This window comes from Cuculus canorus, unplaced genomic scaffold (genome assembly GCF_017976375.1).
Source record: "Cuculus canorus isolate bCucCan1 unplaced genomic scaffold, bCucCan1.pri scaffold_105_arrow_ctg1, whole genome shotgun sequence".
NCBI lineage: Eukaryota > Metazoa > Chordata > Aves > Cuculiformes > Cuculidae > Cuculus > Cuculus canorus.
The window spans coordinates 2,320-18,655 of NW_026527754.1; the positions used below are offsets into that span (position 1 = coordinate 2,320).

Genomic DNA, 16,336 nt, shown 5'->3' on the forward strand with positions numbered 1-16,336 from the left:
GGAACTGTCCCTGCAGCTCCAAAAAGGCTTTGGAGCAAAGAGATCAAGAAACAAATATCCGTGAATATCCCTTTATTTTTCCGAAACACACGGAGAGCAGAGCTCCTCATTTACGCAGACAATCATTAAGAAAAGAAAACAGAAGAAGATGAATTAAAAACAGAATGACAAGAATATCCCAATTGAAAAACAAGCAACTACAACAAAAAATACAGAAGCCAGTCTGGGCCTGCCATGAGTTGCATGATAACTGCTATGCAGAAGATGATGAGCAGTTCATTGCTTCAGAGAACCATCCAGATATCAGTTTCCACACTGCATCCTTGAGCTGCTGATTCCTCAAGCTGTAGATGAGGGGGTTCAGTGCTGGAGGCACCACTGAGTACAGAAATGACAGCACAATGTCCAGGGATGGAGAGGAGACGGAGGGGGGTTTCAGGTAGGCAAACATACCAGTGCTGATAAAGAGGGAGACCACGGCCAGGTGAGGGAGGCACGTGGAAAAGGCTTTGTGCCGTCCCTGCTCAGAGGGAATCCTCAGCACTGACCTGAAGATCTGCACATAGGACACCACAATGAAAACAAAACAGCCAAATGATAAAAAGACACTAAACACCAGAAAGCCAACCTCCCTCAGGGCAGCATCTGAGCAGGAGAGCTTGAGGATCTGTGGGATTTCACAGAAGAACTGGTCCACAGCATTGCCCTGGCAGAGGGGCAGGGAAAATGTATTGGCCGTGTGCAGCAGAGCATAGAGAAACCCAGCGCCCCAGGCAGCTGCTGCCATGTGGACACAAGCTCTGCTGCCCAGGAGGGTCCCGTAGTGCAGGGGTTTGCAGATGGCAACGTAGCGGTCGTAGGACATGACCGTGAGAAGAGAATACTCTGCAGTAAAAAAGAAGATAAATAGAAAGACTTGGGTAACACATCCCAAGTAGGAAATGGTCCTGGTGTCCCAGAGGGAATTGGCCATGGATTTGGGAAGGGTGGTGGAGATGGATCCCAGGTCAAGAAGGGAGAGGTTGAGGAGGAAGAAGTACATGGGGGTGTGGAGGTGGTGGTCACAGGCGATGGTGGTGATGATGAGGCCGTTGCCCAGGAGGGCAGCCAGGTAGATGCCCAGGAAGAGCCAGAAGTGCAAGAGCTGCAGCTCCCGTGTGTCTGCGAATGCCAGGAGGAGGAACTGGGTGATGGAGCTGCTGTTGGACATCTGCTGCCTCTGGATGTGAAGCACTGAACAAAATCGAAATTACAGTGAGAAGTTAGGAGAGACTTAGGAGTCTGAGTAAAATCATCAAAGCCATTTCTCACACTGTACGCTTGCCACTGCTTTTCCTTTCACAGCCCTTCCTTCAGCTCCGTGCCTGGAGCCCTGCTCGGTGCCGGCTGACTGTGCTGGGACAAGCAGGGCCTCTGCCCGCTGGCTGCCAGGACTCAGCCCTGCTCTGCAGCAGGGGCTCATGGGGACGGTGGGGACAGTTCTGGTGTTGAAATTTGTCAGATAAAACTGCTCCTGGTGCAGAAGGGCTCGGCAGCATCTGCACTCCCAGTGCTAAGACTCCCCAAACACAAAAGTGTTTTAGGGGGAGAGGGTTTTTCGTAGCTCGCTCCCATCTCAGCTGGAGAGTTTCCTGGAAGTGAAAACCCCTCAGCATCTCTGCTGCACTCACGGAGATCAGAAGGAGTCCTGCGAGGCGAGAGCATTGCCTGTGGCTCAGTGCAGAGGGAGGGGAGCTGCTCTGTCCCTCGCTCTTGTTCCCAGCTGCCCTGGGCTTGTAATTCTCATGTTAACCTAAAAAGCCACCAGGCAGTGAGAGAGGAGAACCCCACTGCCGAGCACTCAATGTCTCACCCTTTCCTAAGGTCTCAGCACCCACTTTCAGCCCAGGACACACACGGCTCATTTAAAAAACAGAAGCATTTTCTCTCTTGTAGCATCTCTGTGCTTCTCCATGGGGCTTTCAGGTAACACCGAGAGGTGACAGGACAGCTTTGCATCCTGGAGGGAAGTTCACAGCTTGGAAAGAAACCTCAAGGAGATAACTTAGTGTCCTAATGATAGTATCTCACAGTAAGGGAGAGTTAGCTTATTCCTCAGGGCATGACACAGACTGCACTGCCCACAGCCCCACAGATGAGATGAAAGCTTGGACTTTCCATTCCACCTGCATGGCAGGAATCAGAAAATCAGTGCCTGACTCGACTGCTGCAACTCCCATCCCCAAAGAGCCTGGCAGCGAGAACAAGAGAGCAACAACAAGAACACAGGAAAAAGAAGACAGAAAAAAAAAAAAAAAGAGAGAGCCTCTTGATCCATTCTCTCTGCCTTCTCCCTCCCTCATCTCTCCCCCTCCCCCCACAATTTCCCAAGAGTAGGAAAGTGAAAAAGAGAGAAAGAGTTCCTTATCTTTAACAGAATCTCTGCCCTGATCTTTTCCTCTTAGAAATACCCTGAAGGCATTTGGAGCTGTGAGCAGCCCTGACTCACACAGCACCTCCTGAAAGCAGAAAGACCCTCTCCTGCCAGGAGGTGCTTCTTCCCCCATACCTTCTCTCTGTCCCTCCATGGGGAACTCCCCGGGCAGGCTGAGCACTCACTCTGGTTTTTCTCTGCTGGAGAAACAGCAAGAGCCCTCCTGACAGATCCCACAGGCTGTGGCTGTGTTGGCTTTAGGAGATCCTTCCAGGAACAGCACCTGCATTGTCCTGCACCCAGAGACTCACCTGGAGAAGGGCTGTGAAGATTTTCTCCAAATGAAGCCTCCTCTTTCCTCCCACCCCACCCTGCCTTTCCCCTCTCTGTGCCTCCCTCCTCTGCCCTCGCTGCCTGCAGGCAGTGCCCTCAGCCCTGCTGGGCTTTGCAGAGGAGCTGCTCCTGCCCAGAGATGGCTCTTTGTAGCGCTGCCCACTTGCCACCAGCTCCCTCCGTGCCAGGAGCCCAGCCCAGCTCAGCAGCAGAGGAGCAGCCCAAGGCAGCCCTTTCTCTGCCCCCTCGGGGCTCCCTCCAGGTGTCCCTGGGGCTCCAGGGGAACCTGCTGAGAAACAGCCTGAAGCCATCCCTCATCTTCCCTCCCTCAGCTGGCAGAGACACTTCTGTCCTGCACTGTCATTGCTCCTCTTACAAAAATAACTGGACACAAGAGTCACTTCATGTTTGTCTTTTCATTAGACAGGACACCAGGAACATGATCTCATTTCTCCAGGCTGGGAGAATGTATTCCACTGAGTGAATTTAGGTAATTCATCCTGGATCTTTTGGCCCGGGACTAGAAAGACATTCAGCACTCTTCTGTCCCAGCCATGATTCTGTTCCAGGCAAAGCCTCTGCACACACTGGGTCTTGGACGCGTGGTCCCAGGTTTCCTCATGGCAGGGATGAGCTTGCCTGGTGCCACAGCTGCAGGGCAAATGGGCAGCAATGCCCTCAGCCAGGGGCACAGGCAGGAGGAGCTGGAGCCGTTCCTGTGGGAGACAGATCTGGGACATGGTCACACAGCTCAGGACAGATGGTCTTTAAGGACAGCATCCTCCAAGCTCAGCAAGGGTCCAGGCTGAGAATCGGTGTCAACTTGAAAGGCCGTTCAAGGGCCCCATGATGAGTGTTTGCTGCTTCAGGAACAGTAAAATCACAATATTTGATGTCCGTTTCAGAAATGGTCAGTGGATGAACAGGGAAGCTAAAGGCTGTCCCTCAGATCTTGTCCCCTCTGATTCCATTTCTGGATGTGTGAAGGAGAAGGGGACTGGGTTTCCCTTGGGTACATTGTGTCCCACCATCCTGCTATGACACAGCCCTTCTATGACCCAACATTTTTATGACCTGATACTTCTCTGAACCGACTCCTCTATGACCAGACGCTTACAGGAGCTGTGCCTTCTATGACCCAGCCTTTCTGTGACCTGAGCCATTTATGACCTCCCTCCTCTAATGACTCTTCAAGGATCTGATGCCTATATGACCCTTCTATGACTCTTTTATGACTCGAGTCTTCCATGCCCCGACTCTTCAGTGTCCCTTTTATGGGACCCCTCACACTTCAGTGACCCAACACTTCTAGGACCCTACCCTTCTGCGATCCAGCTATTCCAGGAGCCTTCTATAATCCAACACTCCTATAACACGTGTCTTCTACGACTCAAGCATTCTATGACCAAACTCTTCTCTGACCCTTCTATGGCTTTCTATAACCTGACTTCTCTATGACTCTTCTATGACCTGACTCTGAGTCAACTCCTCTATGATGCAAATAATTCATGACCCAACTCTTCTATGACCCAACACTTCTATGACCTGACTCTTCTAAGACATTTCTATGACCTGATCCTTCCTTTTCCTAACTAAACTCTCATGCTTCTATGACTCGACTCTTCCATGACCCAAATATTTTATGACCCTTCTATAACCCATCTCTTCTATGAACCAACTCTTCTACCACTCCACTCTTCTATGACCCCTCTATGACCCGACTCTTCTAAAACTCGAGCCTTCTATGAATCAAGCCTTCTATGACCCAATTTTTCTATGATCCTTCTATGACTTTCTGGGACCTGACTCCTCTAGGACCTGAGTAATCTATGAGCCAATCTATTTATGACCTGACCTTTCTATGACCTGACTCTTCAATGACCCTTCTATGACCAAACTCTTCTGTCATCCAAATAAATGCTCATGCTTCTATGACTCAATGCTTCTATTACCTGAAAATTCTATGACCTGAGATTTCTATCACCCGAAATTTCTATCAACCTCCTATGACTGAAATCTTCTCTTACTCCTCTTTACCTGACACGTCTATAACTCAACTCTTCTGTGACCCATCTCTTATATGACCAGGCCCTTCCATAACTCGAGCCTTCTATGACACAACACTTCATTCTATGACATGACTGTGGTCTGACTGTTCTATGATGCTACTTTCCATGACCTGACTCTTGTAGGAACCTTCTGTGACCAGTTCCTTCCATGACCTGGCTCTTCTAGGAGTCTTCTATTACCCAACCCTTCTCTAAACCAACCCTTTTGTGACCCTTCTATGACCAAACATTTCTAACACCCAAATAAACTCACACTTCAATGAATCGACTCTTCCATGGCCCCAATACTCGATGACCTGAATCATCTATGACCCAGTTCCACTATGAGAATTCTATGATCCAACACTTCTACGAACCTTCTATGACTGCACTCTTCTGTTACTCCTCTATGACTCAACCCTTCTATCACCTGACTCTTCTCAAACACAAGTTTTCTGTCACTCTTCTATGACCTAACACTTTTATGACCCTGCCCATCTATGACCCAACTCTTCTACACCTCCATGGAGATATGTGAGAGCCTTGGCATCTCCCATAACTCTACAGGCCTGTATTTGGAATTACATGAAATAACTGCTCCCAACTTGATTCGGCCATGTGAGAATGTTCATGACACCAATGTCATTGTGGTCCAAGTGAGATCTGCCTGCCCAGGGCTGGGGGTCAGGCCTTGGCCATTCTGCTTCATCAAGCAAACCCAGGCTTTTCTCAGCATCACAGCTGCCTGCACAGCACCTTTGCCTGCCTGCAATCATGGCCTCCAATTCTCTGCTCTAACGAGTCCCTGGGGAGGCTTTGTCAGGAACAATCCTCACTGAGACCAATTAAGACTTCAAGATACTCTGAGTTCTGCTGTTGACTTCTTGAGATGTTTCTTCAGTCTCTTCTAAGGAGCTGAGATTCCAGGACTCATCAGCAAATCCACCCTGGGTCTCATTAAAATAGAGAAAGCCTTAACGAGCTCTTTCTCTGCCTGGAGATTTCTTCAGGTCTTCAAGCCTTGTACAGCTCCTTGGAGTCATTCTCAGTGTTGTCAAAGAGGAAGATTTTAAAGTGAACCTAAAAAAAAATGAAAATTTCAGTTTATTTCTGTACTTTTCAGAATCATAGAATTGTTTGGGTTGAAGCGACCTTAAGGCCCACCCAGTTCCTCGCTATGGGCAGGGACACATTCCACTGGACCAGGCCCCATCCAACCTGGCCTTGAACACCTCCAGGGAGGGGGCATCCACAGCTTCCCTGGGCAACCTGGGCCAGAGCCTCTCCACCTTCTTTGTGAAGAATTTCTTCCTAATGTCTAATCTGAATCTTCCCACTTCTAATTTAAAGCCATTCCCCCTTGTCCTATCCCTCCATGCCCTTGTAAAGAGACCCTCCCCACCCTTCTTGGTGACCCCCTTCAGGTACTGGAAGGCTGCTATGAGGTCTCCCTGAAGCCTTCTCTTTTCAAGGCTGAGGAAGTTCCAAGAGAAAATGCAAATACCATCAGTTGTCATCTCCCTCAAGCAGACTGACACCCCACCTGTCTACCACTACCCGTCACCTTGAGCTATAAAAATCTCCACTTCTTCCTTCTCCTGCCACAGGTTTATGACGGACCATGTCATCTATGTTGTGGAATCTCCCTCTGACCAGCCGGAGTCAGCTGTCCTGGCCGTGTCCCCCTGACAACTTCTTGCCCACCCACAGCCACTCTCTGTGAGGGAGCAGAGGGAGCAACTCTTGACGCTGTGCAAAGGAGACAATCACTGCCCTCACTCTTCTGGCACCAGGACGATGCCACAGGACCCAAAGGGTCTCACAGTTCAAAAAGGAAGTGGAGAAACTGGAGAGCAGGAGGTCTGCCAGGATGGAGTTAAGGGCCCACAGCAGGGGGTGTGAGGGCACACTTTGGCCTGCAGGGGGAGGCTCGGGGCAACCTGCTAAGTGGGTCTCTATATTTTATTTTCAAAGAAAAACCCTAGGGAATAAGATTGCTCAGGTGACCTCCAGTCCAATGCCCACCTCCAAGCAGGGCCAGCTCTGAATTCAGACCAGGATGCTCAGTCCATGTCAGCATCTGCACAGAGACTTTAGACACCAACGAGGCACCGAGGCCACAGTTAAAAGCGAGTATTTTGGCATTTGATCTGATCCATGAACACAGCTATCCGTCTTCCACACCTTCTATGATACCTGAGAACATCCACCTTCTTGTCCAGAGGAGCGGGATCCTTCTGCCAGTCTCCTGGACCTTCTCCAGCCCTTGGGGTGCTTTAGGCTGGAAACAGAATTCAAACAAAATGACTTGGAAACTGTCAGCTTAAAAGCTAAAAGAGTGGGAGGTGGAGGCATCTCAGAGCTTCCAGGTTCTTGTGGAAGACTTAAGAGCTCTGTGAAAGGAAGAGGATGGTTTTGAATAAACTGATTTTAGATCATGTCATGTGGTGGCTCTGCTCCCTCCTTTCCATCATCTGCACCCTGAAACCTCACCTGCTTTTCTATATTGCCTTTCAGACCTGACCAAGCGATGAAAAGAAAGGCAGAAGGATGGCCCTATGCCTCTGTGAATCTCCTGGGTTCTGGCACTGGGATGGCTACAATGTCATTCCATTTTTAACCCCATAAAGAACCACCCTGGGAAGTGACTCTGCAAGTCTGACTCAACAAGGCCCATGGACAGGACAGGCTGTGTCTGTGTCTGCAGACCCACACACCTACAGATTAGCTCAAGCTGGGGATGTCAGTCAAACCTGGTCTCCTGGGCCATGAACAGAGGGGTGGGTGGAGGTCCAGGTGATGCTGGTCAGGGCCATGAAGGCCCATGGATGCTCTCAGGGCCCTGACACTGCCCCACGGGTAGAGAGAAAGGAATGAACCACACTGAGCCTTGACCTGTAATGTGATGGGATCCCATGGAGAGGAGCCACACTGGAGCAGGGGAGAAGTGTGAGGAGGAAGGAGCAGCAGAGATGTTCTTCACTGTCTGCTAACCCCCTCTTCACCACCCTCCATGCTCCTCCTGGGGATGGGGTGGGCAGAGGAACTGGGAGCAAAGGAGTCATTTGAGTGTGGGAGAAATCAGGAGAGGAATGGGCTTTAATGTTTTGTTCTTCTTTCTTATAATCCAAACCTTTCTTAACTGGCAATAAATTAAACAGACCTTCAGCAAAGTCCACGTGTCTTTGCCAGCGACAGTCATTGGTCCCTGAACTCCTTCGCTCTCCCCTGACCCATGAGCTTTCTCGTTCACTCTCTCCATCTGTCCTGTTGGTTCTTGGTAGGGAGTGAGCAATTGAGGGGGGGGGGGTCTGGCTGCTGGACAAGGTGAACCCACCACAGGACACATCAGGGCTGCTGTGTCCAGGACGGGGCTCCCAGCACAAGGAAGACCCTGCCCAGCCTGGAGCGAGTCCTGCCGAGCCCAGAAGGATGGTTGGGGCTGGAGCACATTATGGACAAGGAGAGGCTGAGAGAGCTGGGCTTTGAGAAACCTTTCAGGGGGAAACACTGAGCAAGGCCCCAGGGCAGCTGGGGGATCCCAATCCATGGACGTTCTCAGTGTTCGATGAGACGAGGCCATGAGCCCCTGATGTGTTTGGAGCTGTGTGAGAAAGGGCTTGGCTGAGAGCCCAGCAGTGGCGAGAGCTGTGGGACTGGGGTGCGAGAAATGTCAGTAGGAAACGGGTTTCCTTTTCGTTAATAATGTTGGTGGAATTGGGTATCACTGAGCAAAGGAAGAAGGCAAAGGTGACCATGCAGTCCAAGTTGCTTCTCAGGGCTGGGAGGTGCAGCTGGACATGGACGTGGCCAGTTTGTGGAACTCATCTGGGATTATTTCCCTGGGATAGCTTCCCCAGGGTGCCCAGAAGACAATTGCTGGTGGTGTGCAATTTATGATTGGGCCGAATGCCAATATATCATTGTATATAAATCAGTATTAGTTTTAGTACTAGTCCTGAGGAGTTCAAGTCAAGGTTGGATGAGGCTATAAGCGCCCTGGTCCAGTGGGATATTTCCCTGCCCATTATTAAATCCATCATTTTATTTCAACCTTCAGGACACCTTTTCCTTTCCGGATTCTTCTTCCTCATTATGATGATGAAAGGTAAAGAACAATTTCCCATTGTTTGCTGCCTGCTGTCAGGGGCAGAACTGGGACACCTTGTGCCCCATCTCACACACAGGGTGTTCAGAGACAGACCCTCCCCGTGCTCACGCAGCGGCTCTGCACAGCAGCAGTCACAGGGTCTCTGTTCTCCTGTGCCACTCCCAGAGCTGTGGTTGGTCACCCTGCTCTGCACTCAGCTGAGATGCCCCACACCATCAGGAATGGACACGGAGACGTTGGTCCAAGGAAGCACATCCCAGTGCTGCACTCACGCAGTTTCCAGGGGATGTTGTTCTCAAAGTGAAGTAACGTTGAAGCACTCTCTGTCCCAAAGGCCTTCACAGTAACCCATGGACATCAGCCCTATCACAGAGGTGCCCATTGCCTGTCCCTGCCTGTGACCACAGCACGGCCACAGCGCAGGAGTGGGACCAAGCTCAGAGCACTCAGACCTTCCACCAGCACAAGGGCAGGGAAGGAGACCATGGAGGTGTAAAGAGAGCAGCTCTAGAAAGACCAAGCACTGGTGCTCCCTGGCAGTGCTGCTGTGCTAGAACTCTTCTCTCCTCCAACTCTGAAGGCCCTGTTAGTCAAAACTCTTGTAGGAAGGACCATGGACAAACGAGTAGCCTCAGGGGCCTTTATTTTCCTAAAGCACACAGAGAGCACGGCTCCTTGTTTACAGAGTCTCTGGGTCACACAAGACAGGGAGATACTGACTCAGAAGTGACAGGAATAATGACATTTCTTTTCAGAAAAGATTGTCACAATGAAGAAATACTAAAAACCATACCACATGAGCTACTAAAGAAGGGTTGTTTCTACTGTGCATTTCATTGTGAGTGATAGGCAGAAAAAGATGGACCGATCACCGATGCTTAAAAAATCCACTCATCAGTTTCCACACTGCATCCTTGAGCTGCTGGTTCCTCAGGCTGTAGATGAGGGGGTTCAGTGCTGGAGGCACCACTGAGTACAGAACTGACACCACCAGATCCAGGGATGGAGAAAAGATGGAGGGGGGCTTCAGGTTAGCAAACATGCCTGTGCTGAGAAACAGGGAGACCACGGCCAGGTGAGGGAGGCACGTGGAAAAGGCTTTGTGCCGTCCCTGCTTTGAGGGGATCCTCAGCACTGCCCTGAAGATCTGCACATAGGACACCACAATGAAAACAAAAAAAACCAAAAAATAAACAGGCACTAACATCAAGAAGCCCATCCTCCCCGAGGAAGGAGTGTGAGCAGGAGAGCTTGAGGATCTGAGGGATTTCACAGAAGAACTGTTCCACAGCATTGCCCTGGCAGAGGGGCAGGGAAAATGTATTGGCCGTGTGCAGCAGAGCATTGAGAAACCCAGCGCCCCAGGCAGCTGCTGCCATGTGGACACAAGCTCTGCTGCCCAGGAGGGTCCCGTAGTGCAGGGGTTTGCAGATGGCAACGTAGCGGTCATAGGACATGATGGTGAGGAGAAAATACTCTGCTCCAAGCAAGAAGATGAAGAGAAAGACTTGGGCAACACATCCTTGGTAGGAGATGGCCCTGGTGTTCCAGAGGAAGTTGGACATCGCTTTAGGGACAGTGGTGGAGATGGATCCCAGGTCAAGAACAGAGAGATTGAGGAGGAAGAAGTACATGGGGGTGTAGAAGTGGTAATCACAGACGATGGTGATGATGATGAGGCCGTTGCCCAGGAGGGCAGCCAGGTAGATGCCCAGGAAGAGCCAGAAGTGCAAGAGCTGCAGCTCCCGTGTGTCTGTGAATGCCAGGAGGAGGAACTGGGTGATGGAGCTGCTGTTGGACATCTGCTGCCTCTGGATATGAACCACTGAAAAAGAAGAAAAGGACAGTGAAAATTTAGGGGAGCCATTCCTCACACTGCACAATTCCCATGTCTGTCTTCATTTATATGAGATCAAAATTCACCTCAACACCTGGAGCCCTGCTTGGTGCTGGCTGACGATGCAGCGAGGAGCACGGTGTCTGCCCACTGTCTGCGAGGAATCAGCCCTGCTCTGCATCAGTGGATCCATGTGTTGGCAGTCCTGGTGTTGGAATTTGTCTGATAAAACTGCTCCCAATGCCAAAGTATTCGTCAGCATCTGCACTTGCAGTGCTAAGAAACCGCAATCACAAATGTGTTTGAGAGGAAGAGGATATTTTGTAGCACTCTCCCATCTCAGCTGGAGACTTTATTGGATTTTGAAACCTTCAGCATCTCTGCTGTACTCAGGGAGAACAGGAGGTTTCCTGTGAGGTGAGAGCATTGCCTGTGACTCAGTGCAGAGGGAGAGGAGCTGCTCTGTCCCTCGCTCTTGGTCCCAGCTGCCCTGGGATTGCACCTTTCTGACATGGAGGGGAATCACTTTCCCACGTTTCCCTGAAAAGGCACCAGGCCAGGCTGATCCAGGGATCCACCTCACAGCACTCAATGTCTCACCATACTCTTAAGTTTTCAGCGCCCACTTTCAGCCCAGGACAGACGCGGCTCATTTAACAAACCCAGCAGCATTTTCTCTCTTGCAGCATCTCTGCGCTTCTCCATGGGGTCTTCAGGTATCACAAAGATGCGATGGGACAGGTTTGCATTCTGGAGGGAATCTCACAGCTCGGAAGGACAACTCAAGGAGAGACAAGTGACCTCAGGATGGCATTTGATTACAAGAGATTCAAGTCCTTCCCCAGTCCCAACTGACTGCATTGCCCACAGCCTCACAGCTCAAAGGAAAGCTGGGACAGGGATTCCCAAGAGACTCAACTGCAGGAAAGGAACCACCGGGTTATTGGGTGACTTTAAGATGAAACCCCAATCCCCAGAGAGTCCGGCAGTGAGAACAAGAGAAAAACAGCAAGAACAGAGACAAGGGGAGAAACAGGGAGAAAGAGAGTGAGGGTCTGGCTGAGAGAGGCCAGGGCAGAGGCAGCCAGGCACGCACACCAAGCGATGGGGTGTGGGATCGGCCAGCTTTAGGAGATTCCCCCAGGAGCCTCACCTGCATTGTCCTACAGCCAGATACTAACCATGGTCAGGGCTGGGAGGATTTCTCCCTCAATGAAGTCTCAGCGTCCTCCCACCTCCATCTCTCTTTAACCTCTCTCCTGCTTCTCTTCTCGCTGCCTGCAGGCAGTGCCCTCAGCCCTGCTGGGCTTTGCAGAGGAGCTGCTCCTGCCCAGAGATGGCTCTTTGTAGCGCTGCCCACTTGCCACCAGCTCCCTCCGTGCCAGGAGCCCAGCCCAGCTCAGCAGCAGAGGAGCAGCCCAAGGCAGCCCTTTCTCTGCCCCCTCGGGGCTCCCTCCAGGTGTCCCTGGGGCTCCAGGGGAGACACTTGGTTACCAGGATGTCTTTGGCACAAGAATCACTGTGGGGTTTTTGTGCCATCATTAAACAGGACAACAGGAAGGTGACAGGGAATGATCTCATTTCTCCAAGCTGTGAGAACAGAAAGGAAAATGGATGCAAGTCCCATGTGGTCGCTGTCAGAAATGGTGGGGTTGGGGAGGTGAGGAGCGAGGCTCTCCTTGCAGGGTCAGACCCCAAGGGACTGCTTCTCCATGCTGTCCAGACCTCTTGAGGAGACACTTGGCATCAACACCAATTGGAGAAGCTTCTGTCACCTCTTCTCTAAGCTGAGAAGTAATGAAATATAAACTTTACATTAAAACATGTTTTTACTTGGTCTACTTTTAAATCTTACTCTTTATCCACATTGGGAAATGACTGCAAGGAGCTCTGCAAGGCTTGAAGACCTGAAGAAAACTTCAGGAAGACAAAGAGCTCGTTAAGGCTTTCTGTATTTTAATGAGACCCAGGGTGGATTTGCTGATGAGTCCTTGAACCTCAGCTGCTTAGAGAAGGTTGAAGAAAGCTCTCAAGAAGTCAAAAGCAGAACTCAGAGTTCCTTGAAGTCTTAATTGGTCTCAGTGAGGATGGTTAGTGACAAAGCTTCCCCAGGGACTCGTTAGGGACGATAATTGGAGGCCATGATTGCAGGCAGGCAAAGGCACTGTGCAGGCAGCTGTGATGCTGAGAGAAGCCTGGGTTTGCTTGGTGAAGCAGAAAGGCCAAGGCCTGACCCCCAGGTACTGGGCAGGCAGACCCTGTCCCTCCCACAGGGCTCGGGGCTCTTCCTGGGGGCAGTGGGATGGGAGGGGATGCAATGCCAGGGGTAGGAAAACTGTGGAACACCTCCTGGCCTCCCCAAGCAGGGGCAAAGGAGTAATGAAGTCCAGAGCCTCAAGAGGAAGGCATTGGCTGTGAAGGGGACTGTGAGGTCACTTCTGCCTCTGGAGGGGACAGGACAGCAGCAGGAATATGGCTGGGAAAGAGGCTGTGAGGTCACCGATTTCTGAAGCAGCTGATAGCTCAGCCCTTGATTCACAGCTGGGATTTGTGCTTTTAAGCTCACATCTGGTAGTGTCTCTGACAGGCCAGCAGAAGGCACCTGACTGGCTTATTGACTATGAGATCCCATAGAAACGTTGGGTCATAGAATGGTGGGGTCATAGAAGACTTGGATCGTTATTGAACCGGGGCATAGAAGAGTCATGTCATAGCAGTTTCACAGGGGAACAAAGGAGGGTTGGATCCTAGGAGAGTCGGGCATTGAAAAATCATAAAACATTTGTGTCAGAGAGAGGTTGTAGAAGGGTCGGGTAATAGAGGAATTGGGTCTTAGAAGGGTCATAGATGAGTTGGGTTATACGAGGGTCGAGTTATAGAAGTGTCAGAGAGCAGTCAGTTCATAGAAGCTAGGATCGCAGAAGAGGGTGGTCACTGAATGGTCACAGAAGTGTCGTGTCATAGAAGAGTCATAGAAGAGTTAGCTTGTAGTAGAATTGGGTCACAGGAGGTTCAGAGAAGAGTCATACAAGAGTGGGATCATAGAATTGACTGGTCATAGAGGAGCTTCGTCTTTGAATGGTAATGGAAGAGTTGGGTCGTGGAAAGGTCGGATCAGAGATGTGTAGGGGTCATAGAAGAGTCATAGGAGATTTGGGTCATTGAAGGGTCATGTCACAGATGGACTGAAGAAGACTCAGGGTATAGAATTGTTATAGAAGAGATCTGGGAAGATCATGGAACAGATCCTCCTAGAAGCTCTGGTAAAGCACATGGAGGACAGGGAGGTGATTAATGGCAGCCAGAATGGCTTCACCGGGGGCAAGTCCTGCATGATCACCTTAGTGGCTTTCTATGGTGGGCTAACTGCAGCAGTGGACATGGGTAAACCAATGGATGTGATCTATCTGGACTTCTGTAAAGACTTTGACACGGTCCCCTGCAACATCCTTCTCTCTGAATTGGAGACTTATGGATTCGATGAGTGGACAGTACGGTGGATAAGAAACTGCCTGGATGATCATATTCAGAGAGTAGTGGTCAATGGCTCAAAGTCCAGATGGAGATCCGTGATGAGTTGTGTCCCTCAGGGGTCCATGCTGGGACCGGTGCTGTTCAATATCTTTATCAATGATATTAATACTGAGATTGAGTGCACTCTCACCAAGCTGAGTGGTGTAGTTGCCACACCGGAAGGACAGGATGTCATCCAGAGGGACCTGGACAGACTGGAGAAGTGGGCCTCTGAGAACCTCATGAGGTTCAACAAAGCCAAGTGTAAGGTCCTGCACCTGGGTCGGGGCAATCCCCATTTTCAGTACACAATGGGGGATGATGTGATTGAGAGCAGCCCTGCAGAGAAGAACATGGGGGTGCTGGCTGATGAGAAGCTCGACATGAACCGTCAATGTGCACTTGTAGCCCAGAAGGCCAACTGTATCCTGGGCTGCATCCAAAGCAGCGTGGCCAGCAGGTGGAGGGAAGTGATTCTGCCCCTCTATTCCTCTCTTGTGAGACCTCATCTGGAGTAGTGTATCCGGTTCCGGAATCCTCAATGTAAGAAGGAGATGGAGCTGTTGGAACGGGTCCAGAGGAGGCTACAAAGATGATCAGAGGGCTGGAGAACCTCCCATATGAAGACAGGCTGGGAGAGTTGTGCTTGTTGAGCCTGGAGAAGAGAAGGCTCTGAGGAGATCTTATAGCGACCTTCCAGTACCTGAAGTGGGCCTACAGGAAAGCTGGAGAGGGGCTATTCGTAAAGGCTTGTGGTGATAGGATGAGGGGGAAGAGGTACCAACTGCAGAGGGGCAGATTTAGACATGACATTAGGAAGGATTGCTTCACCATGAGAGTGGTGAGACACTGGAACAGGTTGCCAAGGGAGGTTGTGGCTGCCCCATCCCTGGAGGTGTTCAAGACCAGGTTGGATGTGGCCTTGGGCAGTCTGATCTAGTGGGACATCCCTGCCCATGGCAGGGGTGTTGGAACTAGCTGATCTTTGAAGTCCCTTACAATGCTAACTATTCAATGATTCTATGAGTCTAAGAGTTGGCTGATAGAGGGACAGGGTCAAAAATGTTGTGTCACAGAGGAGTAATAGAAAAACGAGGTCATTGAAGAGTAGTATCAAAAAACGTTACATAGAAGATTCATAAAACCAGTGGGTCGTACAAGAGTCAGGTCACCGAAGGATGATAGACTGGTCAGATCATAGAAATGTTGGATCAGAGAAGAGCTGGGTCATAGTACTGTTAGGTCATAGAATTGTCAGGTCACAGAACGGTCACAGAAGAGTCGAGTCATTAAAGAACTGAGTCTTAGAAGAACAAGATCATAGAAGAGCTGGATCATAGAACAATAGCAGGGTCATAGAAGAGTTGGGTCAAAGAAGGGTCATAGAAAAGCTGAATTATAGAAAAGCAGACTGACATAAGAGTGATAGAAGACTTGGGTCATACAAGAGTCAGGTCATAGTAGAGTCGTAGAAGAGTCAAGTCATTCAAGAGTTGGATCTTAGAAGAGTCAGGTCACAGGAGGATGACAGGAGAGTCAGGTCATAGACTATTCATGGAAGAGTTGGGTCATACAAGAGTCAGGACATAGAAGGGCCTGAACTTAGAAGGTTGGGCCATAAAAGTGACCTTGTGGGCTGCACAAATAGGGAACCAGGACTGGCAGCCACGCCAGCTTGGACATGCTCCCCTGGGGAAAGTGATGACCCTGGAGAAGAGCAAGGGAGCATTTCTGTGCCTGCAGAGAAGAATCCATGAGCAAGAGAAGCCTCTTCCTGTAGGCCCTCGTGTGGGCCGGGGTGCTCTGCTGCTGAGTTCAGACTCTTGTCCTGGCCTGGGCAGAGGGGCTGCACGGAGGGGGCACAGTCAGTCTGTGGTGGCATCTGCTGGGTTGAAACCAGGAGTCCTAGATTTCCACAGCTCTCCATGTCCTTGTTCTGGGTCAAGCCTCCAGCCCTGGGCTGTGGGGGAGGCTGAGACCCACCTCTGCCCCCCAGCAGCTGCAGTGCCCTTCAGAGGGGCTGTGGGAGAGAGCCCAGAGCTCTGCTGCACCCTGCGGTGGGCACTGCCGTGGGGCAGCCC

General features: G+C 50.6%; 2 protein-coding genes across 2 annotated transcripts; both read right to left on the reverse strand.

Annotated features, from left to right (window-relative positions):
- Window positions 1–253: 253 nt before the first annotated feature.
- LOC128850589 (olfactory receptor 14A16-like) lies at window positions 254–1,426 on the reverse strand. The gene is made up of 2 exons (XM_054055546.1): window positions 1,412–1,426; window positions 254–1,210 (listed from the first exon to the last, which is right to left on the reverse strand). Exon 2 carries the CDS (start codon window positions 1,208–1,210, stop codon window positions 254–256), a length of 957 nt encoding a protein of 318 aa, XP_053911521.1. The 5' UTR covers window positions 1,412–1,426.
- An 8,347-nt stretch (window positions 1,427–9,773) lies between these two features.
- LOC104058464 (olfactory receptor 14A16) lies at window positions 9,774–10,707 on the reverse strand. The gene is given in 2 exon segments (XM_009559988.2): window positions 9,774–10,085; window positions 10,087–10,707. Coding segments are annotated over 2 exon segments (933 nt in total).
- Window positions 10,708–16,336: the final 5,629 nt, after the last annotated feature.

Excerpts from the sequence above, each read along its gene's own strand:
- LOC128850589 (XM_054055546.1), bottom strand. The coding sequence starts at position 1,210 with ATGTCCAACAGCAGCTCCATCACCCAGTTCCTCCTCCTGGCATTCGCA.